The sequence below is a fragment of the Symsagittifera roscoffensis genome, chromosome 6, assembly GCF_963678635.1.
Source record: "Symsagittifera roscoffensis chromosome 6, txSymRosc1.1, whole genome shotgun sequence".
NCBI lineage: Eukaryota > Metazoa > Xenacoelomorpha > Acoela > Convolutidae > Symsagittifera > Symsagittifera roscoffensis.
The window spans coordinates 20,911,920-20,939,457 of NC_087067.1; the positions used below are offsets into that span (position 1 = coordinate 20,911,920).

Below are 27,538 nucleotides of genomic sequence, written 5' to 3' on the forward strand. Positions count from 1 at the left end.
TAAGGTCTTAAAAAAGATAACCAAGGTAAATTATGAAATTCTAAGAAATTCTATGAGATTCCGAAAATGACAAAAAAGTAGCCCGCAGAAACCATTTTGTAGAATATTTCCCTTGTGAAGAAAACACAAAGAAGTTAGTTTTAGATGATATCATCAAAAATATTCATATAAACCGTTTTGTGCAAACAAAAAATAAAACACTCAACGGCCCCCCTTTTGTTTCTTTTAATAAAAATGTATAAAATTTTAATCCCATTTGTCAACTTGATCTGAAAGGATACATATTGTCGATGGTAAATTCAAAACGCTTTAGAATCCAAACTTCGAAAGATTAGTTCTATTCTGCTTTCGTGAAAAATCAAACACATTTTTCATTGATCATGTAGTCAGAAAAAGTTTTGGCATCTAACTGCATAATTCTGACTGTCAAAAGAAATAAAAATTGTTTAAGAAGGAGTAATATTTTGTTTGCCTGTTTTTTGATTGTTTAAGTTCATTCGTTTTGACTGAATTTTCAATGTACCTTTTGGGAAAAAAATTTTAAGAAAAGATGCTTCAACTGTGATTTTTCAGTGTGAACAAACATTAAATTTTTTCTGTTTTCGAAAAACTAGCAAATTTCTTAAACATATTTAAAACTATTAACAGGGGTAGATGGGTAACCAAATTTTTCCCTGATACGGTTTGTCTTGTTTTTAATCAACCTTGACTTAGGTTAAATGGCCAATAAAATTTTTTCTTGTTTAAACAACAAAAATTGGTTCTGCCAATCATTTTTTCTGCCACTCAGTTTTCTGAATCCGGACAAAATTTTGCATTTTGCAGAGAATCATTTGGTAGATCATCATCAAATTTCAAGCTTCAAAAAATTGAAAGGGGCAAATAGATGTTTTTAAGATGTTAAACTATTTCACCGCAATTGATGTCAAACTATTTCACCGCAATTATTACGCGCTAATAGAAAAAACTGACAAATAGCGCAAAGTGAAAACCGTACGTTGATCAAACTTGCAGAGTACCGTAATTTTGAGCAAAGTTGCAAAATGTTATCACAGTTAAAGTATCTTTTTAATTTTCGAGTTATGGCAGGACATCATTTTTTTTCCAGAATATACAAAGCCCGCAAAAAATGCTAGAATAATATGGAAAATTTGATAAAAACAGAACGTGTATATACAAAGTGTTTTATGTGCAAGAACCAAATGGCATCTCAGCTGAACCCGTATCTACTTTTGTAAATAGCTTCAGGGCGTTTCAGATAGGCCTCAATTTAGTACTCAAGCATTTGCCCTGTTTTCTGATACCTAAAGTTTTTTAAAACTTTTTTTGAAGCAACAACGAATGAGTATTATGATGTTGAGTATATTAAACTGATAAAAAATAAATTTGAGTGATAGGTTTAAATGAATAAGGTTTAAAAAGTATGACTTCTAACCTCGCTTGTTTAACGTTTTGAAACCTTCAAAATGGCACTAAATATCTTTTTAAATTTTATTTCCAAAAAATTTCTAAAAACATATTTAAAACTATTAACAGGGGTAGATGGGTAACCAAATTTTTCCCTGATACGGTTTGTCTTGTTTTTAATCAACCTAGACTTAGGTTAAATGGCCAATAAAATTTTTTCTTGTTTAAACAACAAAAATTGGTTCTGCCAATCATTTTTTCTGCCACTCAGTTTTCTGAATCCGGACAAAATTTTGCATTTTGCAGAGAATCATTTGGTAGACCATCATCAAATTTCAAGCTTCAAAAAATTGAAAGGGGCAAATAGATGTTTTTAAGATGTTAAACTATTTCACCGCAATTGATGTCAAACTATTTCACCGCAATTATTACGCGCTAATAGAAAAAACTGACAAATAGCGCAAAGTGAAAACCGTACGTTGATCAAACTTGCAGAGTACCGTAATTTTGAGCAAAGTTGCAAAATGTTATCACAGTTAAAGTATCTTTTTAATTTTCGAGTTATGGCAGGACATCATTTTTTTTCCAGAATATACAAAGCCCGCAAAAAATGCTAGAATAATATGGAAAATTTGATAAAAACAGAACGTGTATATACAAAGTGTTTTATGTGCAAGAACCAAATGGCATCTCAGCTGAACCCGTATCTACTTTTGTAAATAGCTTCAGGGCGTTTCAGATAGGCCTCAATTTAGTACTCAAGCATTTGCCCTGTTTTCTGATACCTAAAGTTTTTTAAAACTTTTTTTGAAGCAACAACGAATGAGTATTATGATGTTGAGTATATTAAACTGATAAAAAATAAATTTGAGTGATAGGTTTAAATGAATAAGGTTTAAAAAGTATGACTTCTAACCTCGCTTGTTTAACGTTTTGAAACCTTCAAAATGGCACTAAATATCTTTTTAATTTTTATTTTCAAATTCCATTGGATTTTTCACACGATTTTTTGGCGTATCCGCACTCAGTAAAAAGAGGAAATAATAGATTATATTGAATTTTTATTGTCAGTCTCTATAAATTTCAAAACATTGATTATAATCGATTAAAAATGGATTATAATGTTACTATTTTTCGAAACAATAAAAATCATTGTAATCGTTTATAATCGATTTTAATCGATTATTTTTTGAAATTTTTTTCCTCAAAGTTGATTGAATTATAATCCATTATAATGGATTTGTAATAATCCAATATTATTCAACAATTGTGTCATCGCTTCATTTTATTTTGTTTTTGTTTTGTTTTGTGTGCTTTTCAGTTGGTTATCGACCTAATAGAAACTGTATTTTGTACTCATAGCAAGGGGTGGCTTTATGGGGGGGGGGGGAATGGGGGCTGTCGCTTCCTTTTTGAACTATCTTGAGATATCTTAATTTTGGTGACGGAGCCTATGAACTTTCACTTTCTATAGGCGCCTTTGGCGCCAATATATACTAATTTTAAGGGCTGAGAGCGCGCCAAAAAATGCGATTTTTAGATCAATACTTTCCAAAAAATTTCTAAAAACGCTTTTATTGACCTGGTTTTTCATAACTTTGCCTGCAGAAAATTTGATCAAAATGGGGTCTTTATAGTGAGTTGGGAGAGCTCATAAAATCAGTTTGGTCACCCTAAAAAAGGTCGACCAAAATTTCGATAATTTTTGAAAATCCCCCCGCCTCCCCCGAGAACGTTCTAGATCCGCCTCTGCTTATAGCCTAAACCTACATTAAATTTTATTTTTACTGTATTTTCATGCAGAATAGCTTAATTATAATCCATTATAATTGACTTTTTTGTGAAATAATTTTTTGATAAATTTTATAATTTATAATAATAGATTATAAAAGTTTTTCGGAAAAACTATAATCAATTATAATTGATTATAATTTATTAAAATGTCATCAAAAAAGTTATCATTATAATGGATTATCAATCGTTTAAACGTTCAAAATTGGCGCCTAATTTGAATTATAATTTTGCTAAAAAGTTATATTTTTAATGTAATTGATAATTTTCTCTTTTTACTGAGTGCGGGCACGGTTATTTTTTATCGTGTGAAATCCTTTGATTTACTGAAAAAATTTGTTTAACACAATTTTTTGCATCACGCATAACCTGTCGGATAAATTTACGCGATAATTTTTTAGAGCGTACTGTCCAATAAAAAAGTAGTTTGCAAATATCTTTGCACAAACACAATTTTTCTTTTTCCGAATATTTTATTTGCATACTTTTGTTTTTCATTTTGCCACTTTTTTTTACGGGGCTTGTGTTCGAGATCTTTTGGGCTAAATGTGTGAGGGGAGAAGTTTAATACTCAATTTTAAGAGGTGCGAAAAAAGCAAGGGACAAAAAAGTGTGTAAAACGGAGATTAAGATCGCTTTTAAGTCGGTCTATTCGCTTAGCTTATATATTACAAATAAAACATACCAAAATTTGAGTCTCAACAAACTTTAGAAATCAAGCAAAAGTTGGTAAACTTGAATAAAAAATAGAAGAAATATTGCTGTGTTTCAAAAAAAAAGTCGAAAAGAGACGTCCCATCTCTGAAAGAGCGGTAGAGGAAGGTGATTTTTTTGTAAGCAGTCAAACTTAAAAGCTGTAACTAAACTCAAAACTTGTGACGTAGCTGATTTCTCATGTTAAATATTGAAAAAAAAACTGAAATTTTGTTCTATAAGTCAGTAACTCTCGTTAGAAACTCAAAGCGACTTAGTCTGCAAAATTTTAACAAATTGACAAACGAAGCGATGCTAATTCAATTCATCATCTGATAAAGAGAATTTTGAAAAATTATCTGTTCTTTTTTCTGTTGAGCGTTGATGAAAAATGACGTCCTAGCACGGATATTAATCAACTTATCTGAACGTTTCCTAGAGAAAAATTATTCAATCATAATAGATGTGAAAAAAGATAAGACTGAGCTTCATAAAGGATCACGATTCATTAGATATACTTTACATATTCTCAACAAACTCTTAGTGTGGCTTTATATTCCTTAAGAAGATAAATTACTTATAAAAAGAACTCCAGAAGAACAAATGAGATCCTGGAAACATATTTTCCGGAAAAATTGGTGAAATACGGTTAAAAAACTTAAACTAATGAAAATTAAAACAAGGCCGAACTACTCAAATGAAGACTGAACGGAGTAATCAATGACAGTAATCAGGAGTAATCAATGACAGTAATTGTGACAAAATATTTCAAAGAGAAGCACTAAGAGAGGGGAAGGAAAGAAGAGAGAGAGAGAGAGAGAGAGAGAGAGAGAGAGAGGCGAGAGAGAGAGAGAGAGAGATAGAAATGTTTTTAATGTACCGTAACTTTGTTGAAAATTACGGTACTCTGCAAGTTTGATCCACGTACGGTTTTCACTTTGCGCTATTTATCAGTTTTTTCTATTAGCGCGTAATAATTGCGGTGAAATAGTTTGACATCCATTGCGGTGAAATAGTTTAACATCCTCCATGGACATATTTCGCTCAATTAGATCACCTGCCTCACGCTTCATGAGCAATAGTTGAGTTTTTGGGCAATCAATTGAAAATTATAGTATGCAACAATAGTTGATTTATTTTTGTCTATTGAGGACGTAACAAAACATGATTAAGAAAATTTTTTTGAAGTATGTAAGGGCAATAGGGTTAGTATCAGGGGCGGACCTAAGATTTTCTTGAGGTGGGGGGGGGGGACCAAAATGATTTTCGGAGCTCTCCTAAATCAGTATAAAGACCCTGCTTTGGCCAAACTTTCTGCGCCGCTGGCAAATTTTTGAAAAAACAGGCCGAAAAAGTGCGGTTTTTGGCGCGCGCTCACCCCTCAAATAGGTTATATTGGCGCCAATGGCGCCTTTAGAAAAATTTTGAGGCCGGTCAGCCAAAAAGGGATATCTCAAAATGGAACCAAGGGGGTCGAATTCCTGGGGATACCAAGGGGGTCGAATCTCAAAAAGGGATATCTCAAAATAGTACCATGGAGGTCGTCCACCCCCTCCCCTCAATCCGCTGGTGGTTAGTATTAAAAATAAAAAAGAAAAGCCGCTTAAACATATCAACTAATCAGGAACATCAGCAAGCAGGGAAATTGTAAAAATTGGAGGCGGTTTGGATTTTCAAAAATGTTTGAAAAACTTTCTCGGCTCGTTTAAGGTTGAACAACTTGATTATCCAACTTCTCCCAATTCTTTATAAAAATTCCAGTTCAATAATTTTTTGTGCGCCATGCTAGCTTCCGAGGGAAAAAACAGGGTGAAAAGATGGTTTTTGGACACTTTTTGTAGGTTTTGACCTTTATTGCGTTCAAATTTTACTTTACCTCAAAAGCAAGCGCCGTTCTTGTTTCTTGTTTATTAAATTTAAGGTTGCATAAATTAAACTCTCCACAAATTGAAAAGCAATTATTGTAGTTTCCGATAATTTCCATTAATGGTTGCTCAATCAAAGTCATTTTGCGTTTGCTTTCACGAGCCCTTGTTTTATTTTGCCAGATCAGGTGATCAATTTAGAGTTTTTTTCTCACTCATTCATCAAGTTTTTTAATTGGTGTGCAGCTTTATCAGCATCTTTTGACCGACTGCAAGCTGTTTTTTGGTAGAAAATGTCAATTTTTAGCATAAACATTTATCTCATGGGTTGAAAGCGAAAACTCCTTAAAAAGACCGTTAGTTGCTAATTTATTTTATTATTCATTAATTTTTCCGCACTGGTGAATGAAAGTAATGAAAGTTTTTCAATGAGCTAAGGTGGAAAAAGTTTTCCGCTTAATTGCTCATTCAATTTTTTTTTATGAGAAAAAGGTCTGAGTATATTTAAGTCTAACAAATCAATGGTTTTTGTGTTCACTTAGCAAATTGACTCTCCCTGATTTTCCACCAAAACAATAAGTTTTTATTAGTTTTCTCATTATGTTTTAACGCATAGTTTTTATTATTATTTTTAAATTACATTCTTCCATTATTTTTAACGGGTGACATTTTAATCTCAATCACAATAACTTTAAATTTGCACCCTGATTGTCTGTAAACAATTCGGATTTTTTAGTTTTTAAAAGCTAGGCATTTTTTGAATGTCAGACGTCAGAATTCCTTGATCAGTGATAAACAATTCCTTTATTCAAAACTGAAGTAACAATGAGGAAGACGTCTTAAGTCGGATTAAAATTTTACAAGGACATTTTTTGTTCCACCTTTTAAAGAAAATATATATGCTTGGATGGGTTTCAGTTCCGACTTTCATAACGAAAGTAACGGAATAATTGTGCTCGTGGTGGTTTTTTTCTTCAGACAAATTTCGACTTTTTGATTAATCTTTTATGACATAATTTTTTAAAAATTCTTTTCTGATAGATATATTTCGCGCTATTAAAGCGTAGGTGAAGATTTGATCCGCCTTTCAAATCGCTCCAAATTGGTTGAAGCAGGCTGTTTGCCATAATTGATTTGTTACTAGGAGCAAAATTTATCACGTTGTACTTTATATGGCGTGTGGGCGATGTTTTCACAAAAATCTCAGATTTAAAAAAAAGTTCATTTTAATTTATTACATTTAACTTTTCATGTTATTACTGCTCCATAGACCTTAAAAAGCAGTCGGAACATTCAGGACTTCGCCCTGATACGAGCAGTCTTGTTTTTATTCAGTGATTTTTTAACTGAGCATTTTGTAAACCACCTGAAAAATATTGTCGTCTTGGGCTCGAATTTAACAAACATCACACCTATGATCTTTTTTGTCCTTTAATTGGGAAAATTGCTATATTTGCCAATTTGGGATAATTAACGCGTAATATATTGCGTTCCTATAAAACCCGTGAGCGGCGATTTAATGCGTTCCAAATTAAATTGAGGTCAATCATTTGATCGTATTATTAAAACGCAAGACGCTAAATACAACCTTTTGTAGTATATATAAGACTGTGGTAGATTAAATTGAAGAAAAAAATTGAAAAAAAAAAAATTTTGACGCTTTTTTGATAATTTTGTCAACTTTTCAAACAAAAAACTTTAAGCCGACCTTAAAGTTTAATCGGAATATTGTTATATCAACAGTATATCAACAGTATATCAACAGTATATCAAATGGAACTTGATATACGAGCAGTCTTTTCAAATTTTCTAAAAGTTTTTTTTTAAATTTGATCGGACCCACATATGCAACAAAACAAACCAAGTGCGAGCAAAACTTTTGAAGCGAAGCCTAATTTTGTAAGATCGTGTGTGAACTTGTAAATTTAACGTTTTGCTGGCAAACGCCGAGAATTTTTGTACCGACCATCGATTGAAGTGGCGAAATATATCTATGCTTGTGGGCATTTTTTCTTCGAAAATTTAACATGTAAATAAGATCTGAAAACATTAGTGTTCCATGTTGAATTCAAAGCAAATGTTTCACATGTGGCTTGTTTTTGAGAACCTAAAGGCGGTGAAGACAATTCACAGTGGCTTAAGAAATCAATTCAGAGGTGTTTTAAAATTTGACAAATTTGGGATAATTAAAGAGCAAGAAGTGAGTTTTTTCAACCTGTAGCAATTGCGGTAAAGAATTGAGGCGTGATAATTGTATTGTTAATTCCCTTGTTAATCCAACTATAAACCTTTTGCTAATATTTTGACTTTTGGGAGAAGAAAAAGAAGTTGATCAAAAATTACAATATTTTTTCTTTCACAACTTCATTTTTTTGTCCTGTAGATGTGCGATGTATAATAAGGCAAAAAATGTTCAATTCTTAATTACCAACTCATTTTGAAAAAAAACAACCCATTACTTTTGAGGAAAACAACCCATTAGTTTTTCATTTCATGCAGGGGGCGGATTTAGGATTTTCAAAAATTTTGACGACCTTTTTTTTAGGTCGACAAAAATTGATTTTCTGAGCTTTACTAGAGCACTAAAAAGACGCTGTTTCGCCCAAATCTTCTGGGCCGTAGGCAAATTTTTGAAAAAACAGGTAAAAAAATCGGTTTTTGGCTACTTTTTGGAAAATTTTGACAAAAAATTTGCGTTTTATTTGGCGCGCGCTCCCCCTCAAAGATAGTATATATGAAAAGTTTTAGGAAAATTTAAGTGTCGGTCGGCCAAAAATGGATTTCTTAAAAAGTACCAAAGGGGGGACCCTTTGGGTCGGCAGGGGGCCGAATCCCTGAGGGAGAGAAAGGCGTACCCCCCCCCCCCTCCCGCCCTAAATCCGCCCGTTTTCATGCATGATATTAGTTTTTCCGTGAGAGCATTTATTGATTATAAATCTTTGTCATTTTAACCTGTGTGAATTCAATAAGTATTCGACTATTTATCAGTTTCTTCAGCTTTGGGCAGAAGCTGTGTTTTCATCTCGAGTTTTCCGCATCTTCTTTTTTGATCTGAAACTACCAAACTTTGATCAACTGTTGCTGATCAAGATAAAAAAGTTGCTGAACTTTTTTTTCCTCCAGCTTTACTACCTGTTTACCCAGCCTTCGGATATTCGAACACTTATCATGAATCGACGCGGATGTTATTCCGCATTCATACATTGCATGTCAAAATTCTTGATTTAACTTAAAAATATGTCAACTAATTCTACTCAAATTATTGTTCCAGAAGATCAACTCAAGACGGCCATTTTTATTGTCGAGCGCTTTTTATTCCCTAGTACCTGTTCCATTGCTGTGTTATGTAACTTGCTTATTATTTTGGCCGTTAAGTGGACGAAAGTTAAAAGAGCATCAAAATTGTACTTGATTCTTGTAGCTGCCAGTGACATTCTTCAGGCGTTGGCGTTAACAGGGTTCGTTGAACGGAAACTCCAACTAAATAGTTTTTCACACCCAACTATGGCGTAAAACTGGCCATACAAAATAAAACTTTGCCGTTTTCGACGGACGAGTCTTTTGAGTTACAAAAATCAAAATCAGTTTAAAAATTGGTTATAATTCTACGAATTGTTTTTCTTCTTATATTTGTTGAAAATTTTCTGGAAAGTACTAAAAGAGCGCAAGCTTTTTACCATATGGTTTTTTTCCTTAGGTATGAGGATCGAAATCATTTTTTTGACGAATGAGTTAGAATTTTCTTGACCATCAAAGCTGACATAGTCAAAACAAAGGATAGACAAAGAGGAGTATCACATTTTTTAGATTTTCATTAACTTTTCCTAAGATAAAAGTATTGCTCACTAAGGCTTCTTAAAAATTCGTCTGATAATTTTATTTCCAAAGGTTTAATTTTAAGGTTTATTGCTTTATATTTAATTTTAAATTTTTTTCATTGCTTTAAAGGTTTAATTTTAAGGTTTTTTGTAAAAATAGATTTTTTGTTTAGAGTTCTGAGCTTCGGCACTTCCGACATAACGTGTAAGTTATCTGTCTGGTTTGGCTTATCTGCTGTTGTTGCGGCCCAAAATGAGATGTGCATAATGACCATTGACCGATTCGTGACTCTGAAGAAATTCACGTGGTATCGGGACAATATAATGTACAATTTGCGATATCCCATCAGAGGTGAGTTTTTTATTTTCTAGCAGCAATCACATTTCAAATTGCACCTAAATTCGCAAGAAAACAAAACACATTGTAAATTTTTTGTAGATTCGTTTTTTTTTAAATTTTCTAGGATTTTGGTGTTATGACAGGCAGGCGCGGATCTGGGATTTTCTTGAGGGGGCGGATTGAGAAAAATTTTGACAAAAACAAAGATTTCTTACAATAAAAAAATAAACAAAATTAAACAAAATTGAGTTTTTGATTTTTTGCGGCAAATCTGTCAGTGACCTCTTCGACTTTGATTTCTACATCTTTGTGGATGTAAATCAGCGCCAAGTTTGAGAGCCGGTCCTCCTTCATGTTGGAGCGGAGGTAACTTTTTAGTGGTTTCATGCTCGAAAAAGAGAGCTCAACAGTTCATACCGTCACTGGGATGGTAGCAACAATCTGGAGCAAACAAAAATTACTGGCATTGTGACTTTGTAACACAATCTGAGTGCAGCTTTGAAGGTTTCTGGAGTATCAGTGTGCAGGGGGGAGTTCGAAGTTTTTCCAAACTTCGAACTCGCAGGGGAAGTCACCATCTGGAAGTAACCCTTCGTATAATTGGACCAGATCATCAAAATCTTCCTCCTTTGCATCCTTCTCTCTTATCCAATGGGGTAGCAGCTTGCACACTTGAACACAAGAAGAAGCTTATCCAACGAAGCGTTCCTTGAGATCCGTCTGCATGTTTCCAAATGCTGAGCCAGCACTTGATCGCCACTTGCTGCTCTGAACTGGAGAAGGGCCTTGAAATTTCCAGATCTGACGTCGATTTGCTCAGAATTAGTTGAAACCATTGAAACCCCGTCATCTGGGTGGCCACGGAAAGGTAATCCCAGGCGGGAAGTGAAGATGATTGTGCTGACGAACGGAGCCAGTAACTTCCTGTTTTGCTCCATTTTTTTGCAACTGCGCGATCCAGTTTCACATTCATGTTGCTGTTTGGGTTTCTGACAGAATCAAGGAAGGTCTCCGCTTTCTCCAGTGATTTCTTGTGAAGGGCTGTTTTCTGATGTGGATCCAAGTAGTTTGAGAGGCGTGCACACTTTTTGAACGGCTTGTTGACCAGCTGAATCTCTACTGAGCCCCCGCTTTCTTTATCTCTTCCAGGTCGGCAAATCAGAAGCAGAAGCGGCAGTAGAGTCCCTCTTGGATCATGGAGTAGGTCAGAAACTGGTATTTTTCCAGGTGCTGGGGGCTAAGAGTTCACTTTTCTTGTTTTCCATATTTCGTCACAAGTTCGTATGGCCAGACTTGCAGTGGGGGTTTTTGGGGTTGTCCAGAAGTGCAAACTTGATATCCCTGTCCATGTCCAGTGAGCTGAAGTTGTAGATGCCGACCTCAATGTAGGATGGAGAGTGTAAAACTTGCTCGGAGAGCGGAGATATAGAACTAATTGATGAAAGAGATTCATATTTTATGGTGGCTAAAGGAGCCAATGGCTCTAAGAGCCTTGAAGGTCCAGGTATGGGCGTCTCAGGAGTGGATGATCCAGGGTTGTCAGGCTCAGGAGTGGTTGCAGTGGATGAAAGTGGTGACTTGTTGGCTCCACCGGTGAAAAAATCCTTGAGCGTCTTGAGGTCAGAAGCCTTGGAGTCCTTGGGAGCAGTCCGCTTTGACATCTGTAAGGTTGAAGTTGAAGTCCAGGGTCCTGTCCAGAGTGCAGTGTGAAGTCCAGTGAAGAACAATTTGAAATGAGCTAGGTAGCTTTGAACGGGGTATATATACTGTGAATGAGGCAAGAATGTGGCAAAAATGGGGCGAAAAAATTTGTCTAATTTGAGGCCTCAAAAAAGACCTATTTTCACACCTTGAATATCACACCTCAAAATTTTCTTTGATATAAAGGCCGAAGGCGCCCTTTGAAAAAAATTAAATAAATTGTCCAAAAGGGGACCCTTTGGTATTTGCTAGGGTCAAATTCCTGAGAGGAAGCGTCCACTACCACCCCCCCCCCCGCACCCCTAAATTCGCCCTTGATGACAATGTTTCAAAACTTATTTGCTCATTTTTTTCTAGTTATTTTCCTGCCAAATCCATGAGACAAAAACTAATATCAGAAAGAAAATCATCTCATTTCTTTACGTTATTTTTTCTTTCAGTGACATTGGCGAATTACATCCTAACTACTATCCTCTATTCGCCCGCATACTTTGTTGCTGTATACAATCAGAAAAACGATGTCTGTGAACCAAGAGAAGAAACAGGTCAAGATTTATTTTGGAAACAAATATTCGCGTCTGCCGGAGTGTTTTACATTGTAGTACCATTGCTTGTTATCACTGTTCTCAGCCTCATTATTGTGAAAAACCAAAGGTAAGTAACAAAGTGAACAACCGCCCCTTAAAAGTAATTTAATCCGCAAAACGTTCAATTGCTTTAAAAGTATTTTTTATCAGACTTTCAGATTCGCGCATTCCTAATCTTGACTGTCGGAATTGTTTAACTATTATATGGGAAATTGTTACTTGGTTAGTTTAAAGAAGACGTTGTCAAATGATTCCAATTAAAATATTATTCTAGATACAAAGCTCTAGTTCTTCTAATTTGTGTGCTTGCCATTATTAGCTATAAAAATCACTAAAAGTCCACAAAAAGAACATGAGATTGTTTTATAACTCCAGGAAAATGAGCATGAAACATCTCGAAGTCAGTTTTGGGATGAATTATCTATCTATTGAAAATATTAATGTCGTTTTAGCTGGCAGCATTTTGTTGGGGTCTAAGGCCTGGAAGATACATGGGTCAGATCTGGTGCTGATTCGCTCAGATCTGGTTCAGATCTGACCCATATATGTTCCAGGTCTGAACCAGGCCTTGAGCAGGTCTGCTTTGTGATAAAATCCATACCTGCTCCAGTCCTGATTCAGACATGACCAAGTCCAAACGAAACACGCACCATGTCTGGACAAGATCTGAAAAAGGCAAGATTTTAAGATGCTCAGATCTGGTTTCCAAGTTTTTGTTGGATAATTTTCCACTCACTAAAATCCATCCGAATCGCACTTAAATCCATCTGAATCTCACTTAAATTCATTTTAAAAGACCCCTGAGCAGATCGATTCAAGGGTCTAAAAACAGCTTAAGGCAATATTTTTTGCTAACAAGGCGAAAAAATAAGCTGCTTAAAAAACTTATTGAAACGTTTTATTCTTAATATTTTTTTTAAAAAACGTGCCATATTTTGAAGAACTCAAGAAAATAATTTAGATACATTAGATTTTGAGCTCAGAAATATGCAATAAAATCATAGAAAATTATCATTGTATATTAGATATTGGGTTAAAACTTATGTATCAAATCAACAAATTGGTCAATGTATATCAAATTCGAATGTTACAAGGTACCATTCTGTAGCAGTTAATTTACTTTGTAATTTCTTAAAAATTGCTATGTGCATGTAAAACAAAATTGAAACTAGTCTTCTAATCGGCATTTTGGTCATAATCGAAGTTTTCCCAAAAGTCTGTAAAAATAATATCAATTGTTTTGATTCACTTGGTGACTATAAAACTATAAAATGTTGAAAACGGAGTTAAATAAATCTACGAAAATTAATCCATGAACCCAAAATACCTGCCGTGGTCCGTGGCCATCAAGAGTTTGAGAACAAAACTTTTTATATTCTTCTCTATCGTTATGTTCATGTTTTTGCAGCAAACTGTACAAGAAACCCATCAGCTTGAAAATCAAGCTGATGGGTTTATAATTTGTTGTATCAAAAAAGCAGCACGATAAGTGGTTGATGAATTCCATTTGAACGTAGGTTTTGGACGGAATTTCTTAGTTCTTTGCATAATAAACCCCAGATGAAATAAAAAAAACATTAAAACATGGATCATTTTAAAGCTAATCATTTTGTACAAATGCTAGACTCCGGTTCATGTGATTACGAAGTTGATTAATCAAGGGCGGTTTTAGGGGCAGGGGTGCAGAAGCTTCTTTTCAGTGATGCAGCCCCTCACTACCTAAAAGAATCCCCACGCTGATACTACTCTACGACATCCATTTCCAGCCGGCCGACCATAAAATTTTTCTATAAGCTCCTAAAGAAATATCAACAAAACCTTCACATTTTTAAAATGAAGAACAACAAAAATGAAAAACTATATATGAATCCTGGCCTATTTTTAGAAACACGAAGCGTTTATTGCGTTTAAATTGGTGTTAAAAATATCATATTTCAGCAAGTGGCCTCAATGCTATCTATGTTTACCCGGGTTCAACAAAAATGCTAGTCAAACAATTTTCTGATTTCCAAAATGCTAGTCATAACCTTTTCATGCAATTATAGAACAACGCATGAAAAGTCTAATGATTGGCGGTTTTTGTATAGGAAATTTGTATACTTAGCATTATTTCACTGAACAAAAAAATTACTTTCTTAAAATTTATTTTAATCGAAGCTTTTAGGATTGTTTTTTATAAAAAAAATCAATTGTAATAAATGAATTGTCAGTTAACCAGGCGTTGATCAAGGCATACATTAAAATGCCAAACAAAATAAATTAATGTTTTGAGCGTTTTCGAAAAAAATATCCAGAGAAACGGAAAAACCCAATTTTGGGTATCCAGGACTACATTATGCACGCAATACAGTGAGTTTTGCAAGCAAAAAAAATTATGGATTTTTTTCTAGCACCAAGTTTGGCATCAAAACCAAATGCTGGTCATGCAAATTCCATATATGGAAATTGTATGATTAGCAATTTTTTTGATAAAAAGCTTTTCTTTTTATTTATTTCGATACACCGACTTTTATTCAAAATAAGAAAAAAGTTATTTTAAAATTCGATGACACCATTTTAGCAAACTGTAAAATGTATGAGTAGTATTTTTTCATAAAACCAATTTATGGAATTGTATAACTAGCGTTTTCGGTCTATGGATGTCAACCCGGATAGGTAGCCCAATACACCAATGAATACAAAAATGAGATACTGGTTTATTTTTTGTAATCTTGTAGAAAGTGGTGGTATGTAGTAGGTGAAGAGGTAGCGTTGTTTTCCCTCCAAATTCTGCGAAGAAACTGAATTAATGAAAATGATTAATAAAAATTTTCCAGATCAAAGCACCGCTGCGAAAAACTCTGAAAATTCAACAAGGAATCCGAATTATTCTATTTGAATCAGAATAACGGCGGCAAAGATTATTCGATATAGAACAACACTTCACTACATAAAAACCTGTTTCAGGCTACCTGGAAGCGTGCGAATTAAATAAATAGATTTTTTACTGATGATTTGTATGTTATGCATTTCGCGGAAATATCTGAACTTACAAAGCTTTATTTTTTTCGCAATTGTCTTTTATATAAGTTTTATTAGAGGTAAAAAAAAAATGGGAGTATTCACACAATTAATTTTTTCAAACTGTAACCCTAATCTACCTATTTTGAAACTTTTTTCAAATGATGTAAACTTGACATATGTATCCTTCTGGAAGTTTGCTGTGTAACTGCCAGAGGCTAACAGAAACACTTAAAAACACTGAAAATACCCACAAACAGCAAAAAAGTATAATGAATTATTGTAATAGAATGTAAAATCTTTCTTATATCTTGCAAAAAGAATGCAAGTCTTGCGAAAATCTTCCAAAATACATGCAAAATCTTGCAAGAACACGGCACGAATAATGTATTTTTTTTTTGCAAGACTAGCATTCCGAGAGCACTCGGGCGGAACAATATATTACTTTTCTATTGGTACTTTTGTAAATTATTTTAACTAGGGGCATGATAATATCGCTTCAAGAGCTGAACCACTTGGACAACACAGAAGCAAAAATGGAGCGCAACTTGACAACTGGCATGCTGATTTGCAACATCAGCTTCATCGCTGTTGCCAGCATGTCGTTTTTGCTTCTTGGAATTGGCCGACTTATTGATTATGGGTTGGTTGCGGGCGAAACATATGGTATCTTCTTGGAACTATCAGATAGTGAATCAAATCAAAGTTATTAAAATGTTTCATTTAGTACAAATAAAATTTGCATTGCATAATCTGCCACTTGCGTGAAATTCAAAAATTCAGAAATTGCTATTCAACAATGAATTAATGAAATTTTTTAGTTAAACACGTCTTTCCAAAAATAGTGAGCTAGCATAAATGAGTATTTTGAAAATGTTCAATTTGAGAAAGGGATTTTCAAGTTTTTACTCAATTCAGTTGTTTTTTCAACATTCAATGTAGGAACGGAGTTGTGATATCAGAAAGGTAAGTCAAAATACTCTTTAAAAAGCTCACAAACAATTGTTCTTTGATTTTAGAAAATATTATAAAGTTTTCACTATCTGATTCTGCTCTAGTCTCTGAAAACCGTTTCGTAGTGCGACTCCTAATCACAGACTTGTTCCTTCTGTGTACCTGTCTCAACATGATCATTGTGTTTGCCCTGTTTATATGTCAAAACACAGAATTCAGAAAGACTCTGAAAGAAATTTTTTTGATCATGACGCTTCGTTCTTAAATTACACAGAGGACACGCCCATATAGCAGAAGTACGACGAGGCAACTTCGAGATAAAACGACATTCATTGCAAAGATGTGACAATCTGGAAACAAGCCAAGTTTTTAATTATACTTTATTTTTTAATTGTCGCAACAAGTTATATCATTTCTTATGAATGCATGTTCAAAAAAAATTACAGTTACTTTTGATAATTTGAAACAAAAAATAATCGGGTTTTCAGATTGATCAACTATCTCATGATTGATGATGTCTGTATAATGAATGGAAAAAGAAAGTTCAGATGTTTTATAGGAAAACGTTAATGAACATTATCAAAACAAGCGAAAAATTTATATTTGTGCAAAGAGGTTTTACATATAATCAATCAAGGAGCAAGTTTATTTTGAAAGAACGTTTTGCTCCTTTTCCAAGCCTAATTTGTCTCGACTGAGGAACAAAATACGCTTCAACGTATTTTTAAAACCTTTGTTAATCAAATTATTTATTTTGTAAGAAATTTTTTTGCACCACATTAGAAAATTACACCTTGCGCTTACAAAAAAACCATTAAAAAGAATTTAAAAAAAAACACTTTTTCTTTTTTTGTTAAAATTAGTGACCGTAGTCGGAACTTTCTTGCGACTCGCACATCCATCTGGTAATTTTTTTATTTATGTTTTAGTATTTGTCAATAATTTAGGTTTTTGCTGTTCTTTTTTCATCATGGAGAGAGAGAGAAGGACTTATTTTACCAAATTTACAAAAACAAGAAAAAATTTACAAAATAAGGATCGAAAATGAAGACAATTACATTTTGCTGACCAGAAAAATCAGTGAGGAAGTCAGAAAAGTCAGAAAGGAAGCTGTACTTGGTCAGTAAAATGTAACTGTCTTCATTTTCGATCCTTATTTTGTAATTTATTTCTTGTTTTTTTTAAATTTGGTAAAATAAGTCCTTCTCTCTCTCCATGATGAAAAAAGAACAGCAAAAACCTAAAGTATTGACAAATACTAAAACATATGTAAAAAAATTACCAGATGGATGTGCGAGTCGCAAGAAAGTTCCGACTACGGTCACTAATTTTAACAAAAAAGAAAAAGTGTTTTTTTTTTGAAAATTCTTTTTACTTGTTTTTTTTTTGTAAGCGCAAGGTGTAATTTTTTAATGTGGTGCAAAAAAATTTCTTACAAAATAAATAATTTGATTAACAAAGGTTTTAAAAATACGTTGAAGCGTATTTTGTTCCTCAGTCGAGACAAATTAGGCTTGGAAAAGGAGCAAAACGTTCTTTCAAAATAAACTTGCTCCTTGATTGATTATATGTAAAACCTCTTTGCACAAATATAAATTTTCGCTTGTTTTGAAAATTGTTCGTACATACACCATCAATTTTTGTTGTAAATTCTTTAAAAACTAACTCTCTACTATAAAAAGAAGAATGCGGAGTTTGGCTCATCAAAAAATAACACTTAAAACTACATTACTTCCGAAACTTTCTTTGAAAACTAAATTTTTTAATTTTTCTGGTGATCCAAGAATTTTGGATTTTTGATCAAGAAAACTCAACAATACGACATCACATTCGATTAATTTGGCAGCTTTTGGATTCCGCAGACTCTCCCTCTCTCTCTCTCTCCCTCTCTCTCTCTTTCTCTCTTATTTCCTCAAAAGAAACTTTGAATCGGATTCTAAGCTGCCAAATTAACCGACGGTGATTTCGTTTGTTGCGTAATGTAGATCCCAAGAAACCAAAACGCTTGAATCTGCGAAAAAAAATTACAAAAAAGCAAATGATTCTAGATTTTATCGACAAATGGTGGAACCCAAAGACTTTTGACGGAATTTCATTCAATTGAAATAATTGTCTGTCGAATTAAAAACAAACAAGACTGATCGTGAGTGTTCCGACTGCACTTTAATTGGTCATTTAAAAGAAAGTATTTAAAAACTATAAATTTCGGACAACATCAAAGATTAAGTGTGAAAAAATTGAGTCAGAAGAAAGTAATACAACAGATAAGCTAGCCTCAATTCAATTTGAAACAATTTTTTTTTGCGGGATAATTCACCATGCATAATTAATTTGCGTTTTTAACATTATGAAAAAAAAAATTTCACAGAGCAAATTAGTTCAGAGCATGCCCTAATTTGCTGTTTTCAAACTCCCAAAATTTTGCAAAAAAAGATCGGAGGTATTCAGGGAGTCAGTATCTTCGATGGGGTGAACTTTTTTGATAAAATTTGTTATTATGATCGCCGAAAAATGACTGAATAAAAAAACCACCCCGAGCATAAATATTCCTTTTTGTTCGAAAGTCGGAACAACAAGGCTAAGTTTTGCCGGCAAATTTCATATTGACGCTTGATTTAAAATTTTTGCTCGCTAGCTAAATAGCGCAATTGTTTCAGAATTTCTGCAATTCAATAGTCCCAGTTGAATTGAAATCAATATTTAAACATAAAACACTAGGCTATTTAGCTGGCGAGCAAAAATTTTGAATCAAGCGTCAATGTGAAATCTACAGGCAAAAATCTAGCCGTGTTTGTTGTTATTTCCATAAACAAATTGCGTTTTTTTTTCAGTTGAAAGAAATTGTTTTGACAGTCCTTGGGTTCCATCATTTGTCAATAAAATCTAGAATTGTTTGCTATCTTTTTCGTTGGAATCCAGATTTTGTCAGTGAATATCAATCAACAATCTACTGCGCTATTTGTAGTGTTTTTGATAAGTCAGATATATCAAGTTATGAATAGTCCCAATCAATTTTGTATTAACCGCTCTAAAGCGTTGCCTATTTTCTGTGCAGCATATGCTTTTTTGGTCCGTTTTTCTAACGAAAGTAACGGAATATTTGTGCTAGTGGTAGTTTTTTCTTCAGACAAATTTCGATTTTTTAATTTGCCATTTTTGACGGATTTTTTTATATCATTCAAAAGGTATTGTTGTTCTGAGCTTCAGAAATGAAAAAAAAATATTTAACCCCTGATCTTTTTTGCGAAGTTATACGGTTTTGAAGATTGACATTTTGATCAATTTAGGACAATACAGGCGCGATATAATTCGCGCTATTAACGCGTAAGCGTAGATTTAGTCCGTCTTAGAAATCGTTCCAAATTGGTTGAAGTAAACTTATTTGACATAATTGATTTATTACTAGGAGCAAAATCTATCACTTTGTACTTCATATGGCGTTTGGGGGGATGATTTCCACAACAGTTCTCATTTGAAAAAACAACTTTTTCATTTTATTTTTTAAATTTTATCTTAATCATGTTATTACGGCTCCACAGTCCTTAAAAGGCAATCGGAACATTCAGGACTTCGCCCTGATACAAACATTTTTGTTTAATTTACTGTAGGTGATCTTTACAATGAAATTGTGACTAGTTAAAATTTAATTGTGTGTAACAACCAGAAGGGAAAATGCTGCAGTTTAATAAAAATCTCAAAACAATCTAAATCACCCCAACTTCACGTGGGTTTAATTAGTTGCAGATTTTTAGCATAGAAATCAACCACCTAGAAGACTTTTTGTAATCACAGTAAAATCATTTCTACGCATTTTCTGCGCAATTTTACGCATCAACAATTAGTATATTTCATAACTCTGAAAAAGTCTTTTTTTTGTGGTTAAAAACCATGCCGAATAATTGCAGCCAATCCATCACAGAACACAAATTTTTTATATCACAACAAAAAATATCCGCTGAAAAGTGTCGGCCAAAAAAATCTGGCTGTGAAAAAATTAATCTAATTATTTGATAAATTTTGAGCTGATTTTCAGCTGTGGGGTGCTTTAACAGCTCAAATGCGGGCTGAGTATTCTCAATCACCAATTTAGTTACTATTACAGTATAAGATGAGAACTTTGCTACAATTTTGAATGAAAAAAATGTTTAAAAAGAAAGATGCTTATACCCCTATTGAACACTAGCTAGAAACAGACCAAAATGACTCTCTTATAATAACCTGTAGTTTGTCTCAAAATCGAATCGTTCTTTCGGAAATTGAGAATGGAATATTTACAGGCAACTTAACAAAAACTCATTTTATCTAGAGTTGTAAAATGTTCGTTAGTGAACTGATGCTAAATAGCATGTTCATTTGTAGCCAAAGATGTTGATCAATGTCAGTTTTTACAGTTAGCTCAGCAGGAAAATTTTTATTTACAATTTTTTAAATCCAATTTTTGAATGAGAAAATGTCAAATGATTCCAATTAGCATATATTTCTAGATTTCTAAAGCTCTAGTTTTTTGTTCCGACTTTCATAACGCAAATAACGGTATATTTGTGTTCGGGGTGAGTTTTGTTCTTCAGAAAATTTTCGACTTTTTAACTAGCCATTTTTGACGGAATTTTTTTTATTTCATTCAAAAGAAGTTTTTGTCCTGAGCGTAAGTTTTAAAGGACATTTTACCTGTGACAATTTTCCGTAAAGTCACGGGGGTTAAAAGATTGCCATTTTAATCAATTTGAGAAAAATTACGCGCGATATAATTTGCTACATTGACGCGTAGGCGGAGGTTTAATCTGTCTTAGAAATCGTCCCAAATTGGTTAAAGCAGGTTGTTTGCCATGACTTCTATTTTACTAGACGCGAAATCTATCACTTTGTACTATATATGTCGTGTGGGTGGATGACTTTCACAAAAAGTCTCAAATTTGAAAAAAATCATTGTTTTTATTTTTACGTTTGATTGTTTCATGTTAATACTGCTCCATAGAAAGTCATTCGGAACGCTCAGGGCTTCGTCCTGATATGAGTGGTCTTGTATATAATTCGATGCAGACATGAATTGATTTTTAAAATTGTTAGCAAATACCTTTCACCACCGTTATAGAAACTAAAATTGCTGACATAATGTAACAAGGACATGCATTTTTTCGCAAACCACAAAATTTTACCGCGAAATACTGAATTTGACGCATTGCTTGATTTTTTTGAGTTTTTTGACAGTTTTTCCTTTTCTTTTTAAATAAATTAAAAACAAATGAAAATGAACCTTCTTTTTAGATAAAAACTGAGCTGGAAAAAATTAAACATTCAAAATCGGCAAAGTAGATAATTTAATCACTAAACTCAATTTTTTGGAGTCAGACATTTCAAGAAATTGCTTTTCTATTACGAATGACAACGCAAAGTATCATTCAACCAATCTTAACTACCTCAACCTATCTAATCAAATATCTTAACTATCATTAAACCTATCTTAACAAAGTATCCTAGTTTTATCATAAAGTCATCAAAAGTTATGAGTTTTGTTTTATCAAACAAAACTAAGAAGTATAGCTTGCAATTTAATCAGAAATTAACTAATGCTGACGAGATGCAAGTTTAAAAGGACGATTATAAAAACAATGGTAAATAAATTACTGTCTTCATTTATAAAAAAGTGATTTAGGTTTCAAAGAAGGTTAGAGCCAAGCATAGGATGGAATTGAAGGTCATTTTGAAGACCCTAAATCATTTCAAAAGAATAAAAAATATATATTTCTTCATTGGAAACAATTAAATTTAGGTTATTGCCTAAGATATTCGTGCAAGCATCCTTCTTTTTTGCTTTTGTTTAACTCAAAGATACCTAATGCTTGAAAAAACCTTCTCCGAAGATTGTTGAAAGCTAACTTATGCTCCATCTCCCTCCCCTTAAAAAACACGAAATTCCGTTAAAAACTAAAATAATTTGAAAACTCTTTTGCGTGCAAATCGAGATTAAATTAAGAAGAGCTCAAAAACAAATTTTCATTCTGTTTAAAAAAAAAAATTCTGACATTGTTATTGTCAGACTAAATCCAGAGCAACCCGTTGCTGTTGTTACATATGTAGTGTTGTTTTTGGCTTTCTCCTGCCAGGTTTTCTTTGAACGACGTTTTCGTAACTTTTTCTGATTTGATATTTTTTATTCAAAGAAACGGTGTCAAACGCTCGTCAAACTGTAAAAGACAAGTATTCAGTTTCAGCCTAAAATTGTGTTTGCCGAGCAATAACAGTTTTATAATCCGAAGTTGAAATTATTTTCCATATTTTGTGTTGTGTTTTAGTGAAAGGGCTTCCTATTTGGGGAGAAGTTAGGCTATTCAAGGCTGTTCAAGGGTCAAAGGGTAAAAATTTACTGTGTCACAAGGGTCAAACCTTACATAACACACCTTGTTTTTTAACACTGAGGAAAGAATTTTTTTTTACATGGTTAGCTTTTCCAGTAAATGAAACAATCTCTTGAATTAAAGTAAATTTTGAGTTTTGAGTGTCTCAAAGTCGTTGAACGTCTTCTTCTTACAACTTTGTAATGAAAAAGATCAGAGAGAGAAATCAAGCGTTCATAAGATTCCATTCGGTTTAGCAATAAAACGCTCAGCTCTATGCAGATATATACAGGTTAAGAAGATAGAAGAAACTTTGTTGGCATATCTTCATCGAAAGAAGTCTATGGCCAAATTGTATTGACATCGTTGAACGTGTATGTTGATGAGATGAACTAAAATGCAAAAATTGCCAGTCTCACAATCATAGTGGTTGTGTAGAAGTTTTGACATGAATAGCAGGTCTTGCATTTGAATATATAAGGATAAAGGAAGTAGGTTGCACTGCCGCCGATTTTGTTTGTAGTCACTTTGACCAATTACCCATTTCAATATCTTTTTTGTACGTTTTCAGTGTGTTTAGATTGGTAATATTTGGTGAATAAAATTGGACCGCCATATATCAGTTTGGATAGAATTATCGATAGGTGAAAACTATTTTTTGAAAATTTTGGAATATTCCAGCAGTTTCTTTTCACCATAAAGAAAATTTTCCTTGCATTGGTTGAAAAATAACTACTTTGTTCATTCCATTAGAGGTCGTAACGTATAAAAATGCTAAAATTTTTTTGGCTGTACAACTTTATTATCTCTTTTCCATCAAAATAAAATTGTTTTTCAGGTAAGTGTTTTGAAATATGTTTATGTTCATCAATATTCAGAGGTAAGCGGTGATATTAGCTCCATTTGAAGAATCGAGATAGGTCCATTTGAATCTTTGAATTTGAAAAGCTGATAGATATAAAATTGGCGTAATCTACACATAGAAGGGGTGAAGATGATTTATGGGTAAAGAAATTGCGGAAAGATCCGTAACGTATCTATTTAAAAATAAAGCTGCGAGAACTGATCCTTGAGGTACTCCACTGGTTACAGGTTGCGGATCAGATACAACATCGCCAACCCGTACTTTTTATGTTCTGTTCATAAGATACGATTCGATAATCTTTTATAGTTTTTCACTCCTAGATAATATAACCTATGCAGCAATATCTATGATCGACATGGTTGAACGCTTTTTCATAATCGCTATAGACAACATCAATTTCACAACCATTTTCCAAGGCAGTATAAATATGTTACATGTATATTGGGAGCTGTAATGGAGTGGAACGCTTTTTTCTAAAACCGTATTGGCAGTGTGAAAAGTATATTTTTGAGTGTGCATATAGAGCAATGAAATCACAGCGTTCAAAGATGTTGGTTACATTTGCTAGAAGGGATACTTGACGATAGTTTTCTACGCTACTTTTTTCACCCTTTTTAAAAATTGGGCTGACTACAACATTCTTTCATAATTTCTTTTATCTTGGAGAAAATTTTAGAAAATGATTTCAGAATCGCGTCCGGGCCATTGGCTTTTTTTATGCCCAGTCCCAAGCATACTGTTTCAATAGTGAGTTCGGATATGTCGAAACAAAGATTTTTGGTAAATTAGGATAGTCAGTGGTTAAAGTAAACGTTGAAGAGCAAAAAAAGATAGAGAAAAACTCGAAAAAAGTCTCAGCTCGCATAGAGGCGTCACTTACTTGTTTTGTTTGTAGATAAACAGAAGATGGTATCCTAAATGGTTTATAGGACCTAAATTATCTAAATAAATCATTTATTATTTGTATATTTCTTATTAGCCAGGTTGCTTTCAAGATTGATCTAACCCTCTTCAATCATCTTTAAACATTGGTTTTGTTGCAAAGATTTTTTTGTTTAATTATACACCTTGTTCAATTCGGATTTTTTGAAGTTTTCTAGTATATTTGATGTGGGCGGTTTGATCATTGGTGCTAAGGACGACCAATGAACTGTTCTACGCGTTACTGATTCACAAATAATTTCGGTTACCAGGCATACCATTGGTCTAAAAGAACATTTAGATTGCTCCAACAAAAACCGATTGTAATCTCCACAACAGTAGCTAAAATTTGTTTTTCTTCTATTCGGTCTTGCAAAATTTAACGTGGTACCGCTTCTAATTTTAAAAATAACTCCTACATGATTGGACATATGATAAACTTTATCAATTTTTATTACAAGATTGATTTCCAATGTAATTTTTAACGGAAACATTGTCTAGGGTACCGGTTGCACACGTGTTAAATCAACTATTTCTTCCATGTCTTTTTCTATAATCATATCTATGAAATTTTGCTGCGAGGCATTGTTTGATGAGCAGTCACCCCATTGCATCTTATCCAGTTTCATATCACCACCAATTATAAAGTGATCTGCTACTGTTTGAGTTATTAAGTCATAAACAACAGGAGTGAGTAATTCCAAGGTTTGGTAATGAGGACTATCGTCCGGATGTTTATAAATTGAAATCAGTAACATTTTTTTTCCGTTTTTTAGAAACAGGCAGCCTTTAATTGTACCAGGAATGTTTATAATCGATGTTTTTGGGGTTAAGAGCGTAGATTTAACTCCAATTAGAACACCTCCACTTAAAGAAATGTCACGTGTGGGTCTTTCGGAACGTAATAATCTGTAATTTTGAAGAAAATGTTCTCCGTCTTCAAATTTCATCAGCCATGTTTCCACAAATAAAGAAAACATCGAAACCAAATGTTTTGACGAAATATGCCAGTCGTTCATATTTGGAAGTTTGACCTTGAGCTGAACGTTTAATCTTGATTTTGGTGAGAAAAGTAGTTGTCAAATTTTCGAATTGAGCCTATCATGCTCAAGTTTCTTGCGACAACTGAAAATACGAGAAAAAAAAAACAGAAGATTCGAGTGATAATCGGGGGAAAGTTGCTAGAAAAACACAAGAGTAAACTTGCTATTCGCAACTTTACTATAATAATCCAGCACGAGTAGAGCTACCTTGTTCCCGAAAGAAAATCAAAGATTTATGGAAGACGAATAGAGAAGACGATTAATTGGACCAGAGTGATACTTGAGTGGAAAGGTGGACAGCTGAAGCTGCCCAATGTTCCAGGAAGAAATACTTATTCTTCAGTTCAAAATTATTTAATTTAAACTCCTTGAGCTAGGTTAATTACCCTAAATCAATTCTTGACTTGCTTTACCATTATTAGTTATTCAATTCTAGAGGTCGTGTCGGTATCTGAGTACCTAATTTAAATTTCTTGAGTGTATTTTATGTGATTATGTTGAGTTAAGGCGAGTTTTCAGGTCGATCCATCTGAAAATGCTCAAAGGTCCACTGTCCAATAAAAACTAACGGTATGCTTAAATTCCGACCCTGTTTTTGATGGCGTTTGCGTGTTTTAGGTATTTTGAGACCTGACTATGGGGGCGTTCTTATTTCTAGAGTGGGGGGTTATTTTGGCGTTAGCCTCTAAGCTGTAACACTGGTTGTAGTCTCATGTCGCAAGGTAACCGAATTGGCTCCGACCGCATGAGTTAGAAAAACACAAGAGATAGTGGCCCTGACTCTTGAGCCAATGGTTATAGGGCCTATTGCTCTTAGCCTCATATGTGACTTGAGTAGGTGACTGTTACATAAAGTTTTTATGGCGCTCCTGGGTGTTTTTACGACATCAGGACTACGGGATCGGACTCAATTGACGCAGCTCCGGGCTACATGCCCATTCTAGAGTACCGGTGGTACGGTTCAAGGGGTCCACCTTCTGGTTGTACCGTGATAGCTTTTTAAGAAAACTTGAGAAAATTTCCCGGTGCGGTTTGCGAAACGAGGCCTAGCTAACCGAGTAAAGGTGGCCACTAGAAGGTTAAAAAACGAGTAAAAGACAAAAAGCGAAACGAAAAACAAAAAGCGAAAAAGACTAGAAATAGGAACAAAAAACGGTTTAGAAAATTCAAAAAAGGATAGTGGCTTTGAATTTCAGATTATGTGGATCAAACTTTCATATTAATTAAAATAGTATATTCATACTGTTTTCAATAAGAACGATTGTCTCGATCAAATCAGCAACGTTAAACAGGTGCCCGAGTTGGGGGCGTTGAAAAAGTTTTCAGATAGCCCTGCAACCTCATTGGACCACTGTGAGACTTGACTGGAACAGGTGACCAGTCAAGTGGCCAACTGGTTCTCAGGGCGGGAAGCAGAGGACACGCGACTGGGTAAAGGCTACCAGCAGCGAGACCAGAGCAGTACAGAAAAGAGAAGGGATCACAAAGGTGTCCTGTTTGTTCAAACGGGTATCGTTAAAACCCACTTTATACTTTAGGAGATAGGTGTAGAAGTGAATAAGCGTGTCCCCACTGTTTTGAGAAAAGGTTTTTGCTTGAGCAGAGCTTGGAAACAGTTTCTACGGGCTTTCTCTCGAGAGGTTTAGCATCCATCGCGCTTAGGCTATTTTTCGGCTTAAGTGGGGGGCTAGATAGGGAGGAGGTTAGAAAGGGGCTGATTAAGTTTGATGGTTGGAAATTGTAAAAAGGGGAGCATCTTTCCTGTATCTAAACAATCGATATCGTCGATTTAGTTACATTAGACTAACTAGAGTTTAGAAAGGTCTAGTTTAAGACTCAGAAAAAGAGTTGGAACTTGAAGGTACACGGTATTAAACTCGAAATGAGGTGAGTAACCTGGCCGGATCGGGTGGGGGTGATCTGATATAGACAGTTTTTTGGAACCCATCAGGTGAACGTCCTATCAGAACGTTAATAGTGAAGAGGTAAAAAGCGTTACAGTCAGGTACCAGGCATTTTTTTTTCGAAAGACAGCCCTTGTCGCCTATAAATTTTGGGTACATTGATTTTTTCTTGTTTTTATGGCTTTTATTGATTTCGGTTTTCATCATTTTACGCAGTATTGGTGCATCTGCAACCACAAGAAGGCTTAAAAACAAGTTGTATTTCGACTTGCATTGGGCTTGAGAAAGAAAGGGAATTTCAGAGAAACTCAATA

General features: G+C 33.9%; 2 protein-coding genes across 3 annotated transcripts in view; both read left to right on the forward strand.

The window, feature by feature from the left end:
• Positions 1–27,538, forward strand: part of LOC134848517 (pre-mRNA-processing factor 17-like) — a 316,450-nt gene that overhangs the window by 226,413 nt on the left and 62,499 nt on the right. The gene's annotated exons all lie outside the window — the stretch shown is intronic.
• On the forward strand, positions 8,882–13,974 carry LOC134848862 (uncharacterized). The gene is made up of 4 exons (XM_063866375.1): positions 8,882–9,214; positions 9,748–9,926; positions 12,056–12,269; positions 13,875–13,974. The coding sequence occupies exons 1-4, from the start codon at positions 8,994–8,996 to the stop codon at positions 13,903–13,905; spliced, it is 645 nt and encodes a 214-aa protein (XP_063722445.1). The 5' UTR covers positions 8,882–8,993; the 3' UTR covers positions 13,906–13,974.